The 12,389-nt window shown below is 30.3% G+C and overlaps 2 protein-coding genes across 2 annotated transcripts in view; one reads left to right on the plus strand and one right to left on the minus strand.

Annotated features, from left to right (window-relative positions):
- The first annotated feature begins 1,617 nt into the window (after positions 1-1,617).
- LOC102587162 (E3 ubiquitin-protein ligase At3g02290-like) lies at positions 1,618-6,013 on the plus strand. Its single transcript, XM_006348599.2, has 5 exons — positions 1,618-1,714; positions 2,585-2,789; positions 4,167-4,806; positions 4,953-5,062; positions 5,670-6,013. The coding sequence occupies exons 2-5, from the start codon at positions 2,670-2,672 to the stop codon at positions 5,694-5,696; spliced, it is 897 nt and encodes a 298-aa protein (XP_006348661.1). The 5' UTR covers positions 1,618-1,714; positions 2,585-2,669; the 3' UTR covers positions 5,697-6,013.
- Positions 6,014-6,363: 350 nt separating this feature from the next.
- AP1 (MADS-box protein CMB1) overlaps positions 6,364-12,389 on the minus strand; it is a 15,095-nt gene continuing 9,069 nt past the window's right edge. Inside the window, exons 8-14 of the mRNA XM_006348601.2 lie at positions 9,720-9,798; positions 9,075-9,145; positions 8,349-8,448; positions 7,907-7,948; positions 7,501-7,542; positions 7,125-7,237; positions 6,364-6,553 (exon numbers count right to left, since the gene is read on the minus strand). Coding sequence (XP_006348663.1) covers positions 6,451-6,553; positions 7,125-7,237; positions 7,501-7,542; positions 7,907-7,948; positions 8,349-8,448; positions 9,075-9,145; positions 9,720-9,798 — 550 coding nt within the window. The 3' untranslated portion in view covers positions 6,364-6,450. The remainder of the gene's footprint in view (positions 6,554-7,124; positions 7,238-7,500; positions 7,543-7,906; positions 7,949-8,348; positions 8,449-9,074; positions 9,146-9,719; positions 9,799-12,389) is intronic.

Consider the following 12,389-nt stretch of genomic DNA (forward strand, 5'->3'; position numbering starts at 1 on the left):
AGCGAGGGTAGTGGGTGGGGATAAAAAATAAAAAATTGAAATTAAAAATATCTTTTAAAAATAACTTTTAATATTTTTTTTGGGAGGGGTGGTGGTAGGGGTGGGGGTAGGAGTGAGGGTGGGGTAAAAATATTGAATTTAAAAACAAACTTTAAATTTTTATTTTTTTTGTAGGGGTGGTTGGGGGGGCTGGTTTGAGGGTAGGGACCAAATAAATTGATTTTTTTCAACTAATTTTTTTTTTTAATTGAAAAGTTGGAAGAGAGTTTTGGAAAATGTTTTCCTTGAAGGGAAGTCATTTTCCTTAAAATTTGAGGAAAATAAGTTGATTTGGAAAACATTTTCCAAAACATTTAACCCAACCAAACATGAGAAAATTGGAAAAACATTTTCCGGAAAATGTTTTCCTTCATACCAAACACACCCTAAGTATAATTAGACAAAATATTAAGATGATATTTGGTTTGATATTGTTAATTGACTTCTAGAGATTGTTATTGGGCAAGTTATATTTGATCCGTCAACTAAAAATAATTACATTTTTTGATCAAATATAAACAAGTATAATTCATAAATGTGCTTTTAAACTTTGTCTCATATGGTATATATCTATATCCTTAAACTTTAAACAGACACAAATAAACATTTAAACTTGTATAATATTGAATAAGTAAATACACACGTTTACACTACATGAAGAAAATGTTCTTTATCATAATTCTATTTATAAGACCCATACCCAAACTTCGACCATACAAAAATTAAAATATTCATGATGGAGCCATAGTTGCTTGTTTTTTTTGTCATTTTCAAATGAAAAATGTAAATTTAAACCTCATAATAAAATCACGAAAGTCAACATCTTTCTTTTTAATGGCTTTCCCCACTAAAATAAAGGAAGATTCTTCACCATTAACTCCATACACCAACTATGAGAACCTATCAACATGGGTATAGGTTGTTGTGGAGTGCGACTGCTTCACTCCTAATTAGAGATCTTAAGTTTAAGTTTTGAATAGGGAAAAAAATCATGTTGGAGTACTATCATCAAATAGGCCATGTAGTGAACAATTTGAATTCAGTCAGAGCTCTAATATGAATTTCGAACACCGAATTAAATTAAAACTAGAAAAACCCTTTTTTTCAAACTTTACCCCTACATTTAAAAAAAAAGTAATTTAATCGAACTTGACTTTTTTATCGCATAGTGTTCCTATAGATAAGATTGGTGTCTTACATCAGCTAAACATATATTTATTAAAATGATTATTTGAATAAATTTCTTAATTATCAATTTAATTCGACATTATTCTCTAAATATAATAGGTCTACACATTAATTACAAATGTACTCCATAATATTTAACTAAAATAAGCTTAAATGAAGTAATTATACGTGTTGATGATAATTTACACAAAACTTATTTTTTTTTATTTTTAAACTCCTTACCTAATTAAATAATGTAATGTAAATTGAACATTGAAACTATTAACTGATTGAACGATGTCACGTAAATTGAGACGGATAAAATATAGGATAAAAGAGATATATTTTCAGCTAATTCTTCGCCTTTATAGAACCCTATAAACCCCACAATTTTCCTTATATTATAAACACTCCAACTTTTTTCTTCCTTTTGTGTTAAACTTCTCTTATAATTCTCCCAATTCTCAAAACTCCTCACTTTTCTCACAAACCCTGCTCCAAAACCCTGGTACTGTCACTTTTATTTCTCTGTAATCTTGTTTTTTTTCTCTATTCATAAATTCTTATGGGTGTTTTTTTTTTTGCTGCATATAATTATTCTCGATTCATAAATTCTTATGGGTGTGTTTTTTTGCTAAAAAGTTTTGTCTTTTTGGGTATATGTTTGTTTTTTGTGATCAATGAGTATTTGCATGTTATGGTTATGTTGTTTTTGGTATAGTTATAGTCTTTATGTTCTGTTTCAGTAGGACTTGAGTTTGTTTTGGTGGTGATTTGAATTTTCAGTAATTGATTGCATTATCTGTTGAATGAAACTATCTATTTAGGGTAAAAAGATGGTATATGTTTCAATCTGTTTGCTGGTTTTGATATGATATGACATGGAGTTTAAGAAAGTAAAGAATGTTTTTGAATATTGCGGTTCTTAATAGAATGATAGGTACACGTATCAAAATGTCTTTTAATTTTGTGGTCCGAAGAGAGTTCAGTGTAAAAAATGGTATCTTTAGCTCTCTCTCTTTCAATCTGTTTGTATGGTTTTGATATGATATGGCACGCTCTATAAGAAACTAAAGAATGTTTTTGAATCTTATTGTTCTTAAACAAAAGATAGGTACAACGTATCAAAATGTCTGTTAATTTTGTGGTCGAAAGAGACATCTTTCTTTTTTGAAACGGACTAAAAATGGAAGTAAGACCAACAAATTGAAACGGAGGGTGTATTATTTTTAATCTTTGTATTAAGAGGAAGAATTTGGGGAAAAAAGTCTACTTTTTTGGTTGTGATTAGGTATTCCCTTCAACATAGTAATTATTGATTTTTGGCCTGACATGTTTATTTACAGTTTCGTGTTTACTTTTGTTTGCATATTTATAGCTTTAAAGGGAAATCTGGCTGCTGGATTGAGAAGGGGATTGCTAATGAAAGGTTGAAGATTTCTATAACAAATTGAAGAAACATCATGGGTTCAGTTTGTTCCTGTTTCACTGTTCGGGATGTTGGAGGGAATGCTGCCTCGAATGATCAAAATCATACTTTCTGCAAGTGTTTCAGTTGCTGCTTTCAGAACTTAATTAATAAGGTGTGATTTTCTTTCCGCCATGAAATTTAGTATATTTTGTTCTTATAATGTTTGGATGGTGCACCAAACCACTTAATGTTTCACATTGTTTATATCGAATACCCCTGCCACCTAGCTAGTTCCGCCTTATCAATATCCGATGAATGATGGCTAGATTCTTGAAGTCGTGTCGATTTGATGTAGTTATCACATTGTTTGTATCGAATTCCCCCTGCCACCTAGCTAATTCCGCCTTATCAATTTTCGATGAATGATGGCTAGATTCTTAAAGTCGCGTTGAATTGATGTAGTTATCACATTGTTTGTATCGAATCTCCCCTGCCACCTAGCTTATACTGCCTTATCAGTTTTTCGATGAATAAATGATTACGTTGAACTGACGTTGTTAATCAAGCCGTTAGACTACCAAACTCAACTAACCATAACAACAATGAATATTTAAGTAGCATGGCAGGTGAAGATGCTTCTGAGGAAACATTTCAACTACCTTAAAGAACTAGGGAGTTAACCTACCTTCCTCTTATGCAAGGAATGATGTAATTCTATAGAATTCCAAAGTGAAAAGATTTGAAATTCTACTAATGCTTGCATTAGGGTAGGCTGGCTACATGCCTACATCCACACCCTTGGGGTGCGGCCCATCACGCGGAGACTACTAACGCGAGATGCTTTGTGCACCGGGCTGCCCCTTTTTACTAATGTGAAGGATTTTCAGCATTTTCTGACCTTGCTCAATCCACTACATACTGTTTAATTATGGATACCGATTTAGCTTTTAAGAAACTAATACTTCATGTTTAGTCACCATTTTCTTTTCGTATTCTTTATGATGTATATGAACTATGATTGGAATATCAGAAACTATTTGCCTGGGGAAAAAGTGATGAATGTGAGATGCTACTGTGACCACTCGTTCTTGAACAAGTCTAAACATGGAAAAGCTCTGTCGTATTTGAAGAGAAGTGAAATCTACCTCAGAAAGAAAATCAAGACTAGATTGCTAGCCTAGCATCTTCTTTGCAAATGATTCATTTTTGCTTTGGCTTTGTGGAGGACACGGATTAGGGTAGAAGGTTAGTAGGTAGCAGTGTGTTGTCTTGTTATTCGTCAATACTAGTAGTTGTAGTATTGCTCCTGTCTTTTCTTGTCCTTTGATTTTTTTTATTATTTGTTGTTTCTTGTACTTCGACTATCATATTATTTTGTTGTAGTTACTGTCATGTTACTCTCTGCTGTTTATGTTACTATGTGCTATTTCTTGTACTACTTTTTTGACTGCTATGGACTATTTTTCCCTTGAGTCGAAATGCTTACTATTTACAAAATGCCGATTGTTCCTTATCATGATACTGACTTTTTAGTATTACTTGTCATCAGTGTGGAACCATATTTGGGCAAGCACAAGGAACTGCTGGGACTTCAGTTAATCAAGGCCCGCCATCTTCGACTGCTCCAAATGCCATAAACAATTCATGTAATACAATCAGGCCTCAGGATAGACGTTTACCAAATAGTGCTGCTCCTCCAAGACGGCTTCAAATACAAGAAGATGTTGCATTAAGACGACAGGACAAAGGAACAAGTCATTCACGAGTTGAGCCCGAACCAGATATAGATGCTGATATTGAAACAACACAAAAGCTTCTAAAAGCAGGCAATCTGCTTAAATCAGACTCTGCTCATCAAGGCCCGTCATCTTCGACTGCTGGAGTTACCATCAACAGTTCACGTAATACAATCATGTCTCGTGATAGAGGTTTACCAAATACTGCTGCTCCAAGACAGCCACAAATGCAACAAGATGCTGCATTTAAACAACAGGACAAAAGAACAAGTCATTCACGAGTTGAGCCTGAACCAGATGCTGATGTTGAAATAACAGTAGGATCAGACACAGTGCTTAAATCAAACTGTGACGGAGGATCTAAAGAATATCGTCCAGAGATCATGGTGACAGCTGTTCCATATGTCGTTTGCTCATCAGAAGATGAGGATGTATGTCCCACATGCCTCGAAGGTAGCTAACATTATTTTACAATTTTGTGATTGTAAAGAGCTATTTCAGCCGCAACAGATTGACAAAAGAGGTTGCTCTTAGGCTCTAACTACAAGGTTTGACGATTCTCTTGATCTACCTAACGACACTATTTTTTTTGTTTGCAGAGTATACACCAGACAATCCCAAGATATTTACAAAATGTTCTCATCATTATCACCTCAGCTGTATATACGAGTGGCAAGAGAGAAGTGAAACATGTCCAGTTTGTGGAAAGGCAAGATTTTCTTAATTCTTTTATATTTCACAAGTCTTTAATTTTCTTTAACTTTGTGCCTAGTTTACTACCGCCACATAAATTGGGACGGATGTAATGCATGCGATGTCAGTATTATAACGTACATAGTCTTTGTTATCTGAAAGTCAAAGCAGTGTAGGTAGTCAATGATCACTTGCTCATTTAGACATCTGAGTTGTATTTAAGCCGGAATATGTACGTGTTAAAGTGGCTCATATATTGGTGATATGTATAACCTTATATCTGCTGACTGCAATCCGATATACCTACTCAGCACGTCTTGATTCCTCACAACAATTTTGTGGGACACTTTGATAGAATTAGAATTTGGGGTTCTCACAAGAGTTAGCAGACTCGAAGTAGACACATTTGTTACTTAAACCACACATTGACTTCCACTTATGATCGTCATCTTGGCACATTCGAAAGAGCCTAAAGATCACAGAATTATCCTCGGGAAAGAAATGTGCCAAGATGGCGATTTATGCTTAGACTTGGAAGTTTTTTTGTGTTTTCCATTGTGGAATGCAATCCAGTCAAGTTTTTTAGCTTCATTTCTCTTAAACACTTTGATTTCTTCGCGCAGTTGATGGAATTCGAGGAGACAAATTGATGTTCAGAGTTGAAGAGAAGGAGCTTAGTAAGGTGCACATGATTTTTTACCACACTCTGGTCCCCTGACATCTACAAAGGATCGATGAGTAACGCGATACAAAGTCTAGAGAATTTTTGGTTCTCCTTAAAAACTCTCTTTTTGGTATATACTTTTGCTGCCATGGGCTTTTTCGTGGGTGTTTTAGGCCCGTGAGTGAGATCTCTGTTCATTGCAGGCATCTCCGCGGTTCTTCACCACATGGATAGTACCAAACCCTTGTGCCCCGACCCTTGATCAGATAAAGCTGAAATTTAGATTTTTCAAATTATCTTTTTTGCGCTGTGGCCTTTACATCTCGAAGATTAATGACATAATGCTAGTGTTTTTTCGAGATAATAACTATACATAAATATTATAAAGTGCTGAAAAAGCTATTTTAAATGAGACAAAAGAATTAGAAATAGTAAACCATAATTGTATCAACAACAATTCTAATACAAAGAGCAAATGGACTTAACTCCATTTACATATTAGGTTTAGGGAATTAACATACTTAAATATTAATACAAAGACATTAATAATAATTAGGTTCTATACATGCATATCAATATAAAAACACTCGATATATATAATTAAGAATTTCCCAAGCATAGACTAATTAACATCTTAAATATTTTCCTCCACATAGAGTTTATCGCTAATCGCTTATATTCATCTGTCCTGATAGTGAGCTCCTTTCAACGTTGCAAGCGATTTGCAAGACTGAAATTATTCATAGATGTTTATTCATGTTGAAAAGTGGATATAATGAATCAAGATTTAGGTCAAGCTCATTATTCCTCCTTGCTTCTGCTGCTTCATCTTGGTAATTACCTCTAATCAAAATCAATTAATTAGAAAAATTAATAAAACAATCAAACAAGTAATTAATGCTTAACAAACTTTCTAGATAAAGAAATTTAAATGTGGTTAACCATTGAAAAACCATGAGTCAACTGGCCCTTTGAGATTTAGGGAGCGTTTGATCATGAAATTTTTTCCCACCTTCTAGAAAACACGTTTGATCATCAATTCTAAAAATTCTTGTTTTCACTTCAAATTACTCAGTAATTTATTTAATGACCAAACACAACTTCAATTTTCAAATATCATTTTTTACTTTGAAAACAAAAAATTGTTTTTTTCTATCTTCACAATGAAACATGGTTAAATGCCTACTTAGTTTCTTGGTTATCAAAAAGATCACTTTATAATCACATGGAAGTAAATATAACTTTCAACAATAAGATTAATAATGAACTCCTTCGTTGGAAATTTATACTGTATATGTAGAAGGCTAATATTTTTTTAATATGTATACATAGTTAATTTTGAACACGCTAAATAAAAGTTCTGACTCTGTCACTAACTGATTTTGTTAATTTTGTTATAGATGAAGAAAATTACCCCATATTTAGGCATTGATGTGGTTGTAAGAGGAAAGATGTTGAAGTAGAAACTTGATTAGTTTGCTGGTGCCATTCACCTTGCTGCTCTACTATCTTATCCTTCTCCTTAATCTGTTTAGAAGCAAATAAAAAGTGTAAATAACCAATTAATATGATCCATTAAATGCTATTTTTTAATTAGAATAATGGAAATTACATCCTACATGACGTTTTATGTGTATTATATCATGTGGAACATATGTGCTTACTTATTTAACTTTATCTAAGTTTAAGTGTCTACTTATGCATACAAACACTATTACCAGCTGAAACCAAGTTAACTCACACATTTATATAAATAATGCATAGAAAAAAATAACATGAGACAAACACACCTTCTTAGTTAGCATGTTATTCTCCTCTAGGATAGCCCTTTCCTGTGAAAACATTGTAGTCAAAAGGCATCAATCAAAGATTAAATGCTTATTACTCCTGTCTCGATTTATGTGACGGTGTTTGAGTGAACAAGAACTTTAAAAAATAAAGAAAGATTTTTCAAATGGTCTAAAACAAGACAAAAACATCGATCTCTGTGGCATAAATCATTTCATCAAAGTAAAAGAAGAAGTTTAAAGTTAAATTGTTTCTGATCAAGAAGTCTGATCTTTTTTTAGAACAAACTAAAAAACGTAATATTTTGAGAAGATGGTGTGTATGTAGACCTTATCAATACCTTCCAAGGTAAAAGACGATTTCCAATAGATCAAACTAAAAAAATATAAATAAAATATAAATTAATACCTTTTTCTGCAGTTCAGAGATTGATTCATGCATGAGTTGGTTCTGCAACACAAACATTTTATGTAACATAAAATCCAAAAAGTTGCAAGAAAGAAAGCAAACGGTAATCCACTCAAAAGTATGGTCTATCAAGCTAACAACAGCGTTCGGATTATTCAAAAATGTTATCGTACTCATATAAAATTTCAAAAAAAATATTATTTTTAAAAGATTCAGTACGCACCAAACGACATTTTTAAAGAATCTGAGCAATACATTGCTATCAAGTGGGTGAACATTTTGGTGATCTAGTCACAAAGTAGCCAACACATTTATCATGTATGTTTAAGTATATCACATATAATGTACATACTATAAATCTAAGACCCTTAGTTGTTTCTGGTAGCAAAAATATAATAATAACTACGCTTCAGTCCCAAACAAATTACGTATAACAAATTACCTTTCTTGATCGAATTAGCTTAAGAGCAGAATCAAGCTGTTGTTCCAAGTTTTGCAAGTCCTTCAAGCTCATTGAATCAAGATCTTCTCCCATATAATGCCTGAAAAATAATTGTAAAAACAAAATATGAATATGCCATAGTGATGATGAACAAATGAACTAAGTTGTGCGGATTCTTCACTTTCAATGGCGCACCTGTATCGGATTCTCCAAAAATACATTACTTTTTGAGAATCCGATACGCATCTTTTGACATTTTCAAAGAGTTCGAGCAACATTAGCAAGTAAACCTTAGTTATGAGGTAACATTGGTTGGAATGTTGCTTATTTAACTTATTTCCCATTCAGCTCAGAGAAGTCATTTTTCTCATTTATAAAGGAGTTATTTTTCGAAAGAAAATATTTTTGAAAAACACGTTGACAAGGGCGTATGTACTATTACAAGTACGGGTTCAATTGAACCTACCATTTTTGATGCTGAGCATAAATTTTTGTATAAGATTTATGAATAGTAGATATGAACTCATAACTATCCATATATAAAAGATGCAATGCTAAAACTCTTAAAAGAATGAACTCATAAAATTTATATTTTGAATTCGCCTTTATATATTCATGACTAATAAAACATACCGAAACATTTAAAAATATTTTCCATCCTACCAAACACACAAATCAACATATATAGCAAAATCCTTGATGGAATTAAGAAATTATATATTTTACTTGTGGTTCCTTTGCAGGAGATCAATCCTAGCCTTGAGTTTAGTATACTCCAAGCTCCAATTTTCCTGCACCTATATATTAATTAAACAAATACCAATAAATCATCTCGAAGATTAAAAAAAAAAAAGCCATTAATACTGTAACGACATAATATATTCAATGTACTTATTATATAAGTAAGGTCGGGGATAGTGAGACATAGATCTTATTCCTATTTTGTGAAGGTATAGAGGCTGTTTTCGATAGACACTCAATTCAAGTAGAACATGATTTCAAACCAAGTTACGTTTGAAAAGGAAATATAATAGTGAAGAAACCATGTCGAAAAGTAAAAAGAAAGGATTAGAAGCAACATAAAATAATCCAATAGTTGAAGCAAATAAAATAACATAAAAATACAAGACACCTTATTTTTACACTATGAAACATCATGTCATCTTTACCTATTGTATCAGATAACATATCTTCTTTTCAAGATTAATCAAATCTCTAATTTTAAAGCTTAGCTATAAATATCATTTGAACAACTTGATACTAATGATATAAAAAATTATTAATACTAACCATATATATATATATATATATATATATATATAACTTAAATTAAAAATATTTATCGAAAACCTTTTATAATTTGGTCCATACCGGTGATTCAGAATTATTTGCAAGCAAACGTCTCTCTGCATATGAGTATCTTTCATATCGTTCAAGAATTTGTTCCATACTGTTTCAAGAAATAAAAAAATGATCATTAATCTTTCTCAATAATAATAATAAAAAAACATAATATATTATGCAAGTTCACATGCAATAAAATAATTCTATCATGATTGTTATTTCTTATCCCATCAGTCAAACGCTAAATATAATATACCTTAGAGAAAATAATATTGTTATTAGCGTTAATATTAGTTAATCCCTTGTTTGAATGTGTTTTCAATATATATAGTAAATCATAACATTAACAATACATATTCTATTTCTAGATCATATATGTTCTATTCATGATAAATGAACATTATTCACTTAATACTACAAATTAAACAGACGATAAAAATAATATAATCAATAGAACTATTATTATCGTTACTGATTTATCCTATTTAGTACTATTCTTATACATCTAATCGAACATTTTGCAATTGATTAGGTGATTTACAGAAGTCAAAATCCAGGATTATGAGATCAGTAGATGCTTCTTGGAAAATGTATTTTTAGAGTACAACAAACAAATAATCTCTGAGTGTCAGTTCTTCTATTTCTTTTTTTACAGTAATAAAAGAATCTAGGATATATGTTCATCTAGTTTAGATTTACGTGGCATAAGTTAATTAGGTATAAAATTGGAAGAAAAGTATATGAAAATGTATAATTTATAATAATAATAATAATAGTTATATAGTCATAACACTTTTAAATATGTCAAGATATTTGTGTAATTAGGTGTTTGGATATGTATGATTTAAGTGATATTTGATAAAAGGGATATTTAAAGTTGAAAAATGATTTTTAGAAATTGAAATTGCATTTGAAAATAGATTCAATTCGAATATACAATTTCAAGTTAGATTTAAAATTTTCTTGTGACAGAACACTAATTTACTAATTTTCAAATAAAGTGAAAAATTACTTTTAAGAAAAGTGAATAATTTTTTAATTAAATTGTTTTGTTGTTGTGATTTTGTTGGAAGTTGGAATATGTAAGGCTGCTAGAGAAGAAGTCCTATGTGCAGAATTTCCAGTTTGTCATTTCCTATGTATGAACCAAGAAAAATAAAGAAAAATATAATTAAAATAAAAAATAAAACTATGATGAATGATTTATTCAGAATGAACAATCATATAATTACTGAACCTTAAAATATCTTACAGTAATATTCAGCTGAGTTCATCATTAGTCATCAATTCTTAACAAATTGAAGAGGAGAAAAAAGTCCATAAAATTAAAGAACAATATTAAAGAATTAATCAAAAAAAAAATTGATAAACAATCAAGCAACAAAAAACTCAAGAAATCCATCAAAGAAAAGAAGATCAATTTTATTTCATATATAATTAGTTTCGCGGCTATTACAAATGTTATTTTAGTTATATCAATCTTTTTGCAAAAAGAAACACAAGATATTTTAGGATTATTTTCTTCATTTCACAAAAAATGAGGAAAAAAATAATTACAACAAAATGAAGATGGAATTTTGAAAGTTTAAGTCAAGCAAGCCAAATTAAACAACTTCATCAAAGAAATTAATAAAAAATCATGAAACAAAGAAAGTCAAGATATTTTTCCAAGAAAAGAAGATCAATTTTCTTCTATAATTAGTTTTGTGACTTGTACAAATCTTGTTTTGATTAGATAATTCTTTTCATATATAGAGACACAAGAGATACTTGTAGAATAATTTTTTCCACAGTAAGAAAAAAACTACAAAAAAGATAATCTTGAAAGTCAAGGAATTCAAGCTAAATTAATTTTTATTTTTAAAATCATGAAACAAGAAAGTCAAGACAACTTTAAAAGAAAAGAAGATCATTTTACTTCCATAATTAACCATTACAAATATTATTATAATTATGTCACAAACACACATGATATTTGTAGGATTATTTTCATCATAATAAGGGAAAAAAAATTACAAAAATGAAGATCTTATATATGCTATGTTAATTCAAGCTAAATTAAATAACTATATCAAGAAAATAAAACTAAAAAACCATGAAACTCAAGAAATCTTTCTAAGAAAAGAAAATCAATATTTTTCTTCCATAATTAACTATTACAAATATCATTTAGTTCATACAAAAGGAATTTTTTTATATATATAACATATAAAAATTAAAAGATAAATTCAAAATAAATTAATTACATAATTATAAAAAATAAAAAAAACTTACCATGAATCAGAGGAATACTCAAAGATTTTTCCCTTTTGAGAGAAAACAATTAAAGCAACTTCAGCATCACATAAAACTGAAATTTCATGAGCTTTTTTCACTAATCCACCTCTTCTCTTTGAAAATGTTACTTGTCTATTTATTTTATTCTCTATTTTTCTTAATTCAACTTTTCCTCTTCCCATCTTCAAAAAAGATTATAAAAAAAAACTTTACTTCTTTTCTACACACATAGAAAAATATGACCTAATTATGGAAACCCTGATATTATATTTCCTCTTACAACAAACCCTAGTTACTATTTCACAACAATGAAAAAGAAAAAAATAAAGTCATAGATCCCATCTTATTTAAAAAGGGAAATAGTACACCCCACTTGTTCTTTTTTTTTTTTTAATATATATATATATATATATATATATA

Source organism: Solanum tuberosum, unplaced genomic scaffold (genome assembly GCF_000226075.1).
Source record: "Solanum tuberosum cultivar DM 1-3 516 R44 unplaced genomic scaffold, SolTub_3.0 scf00103, whole genome shotgun sequence".
Lineage (NCBI taxonomy): Eukaryota > Viridiplantae > Streptophyta > Magnoliopsida > Solanales > Solanaceae > Solanum > Solanum tuberosum.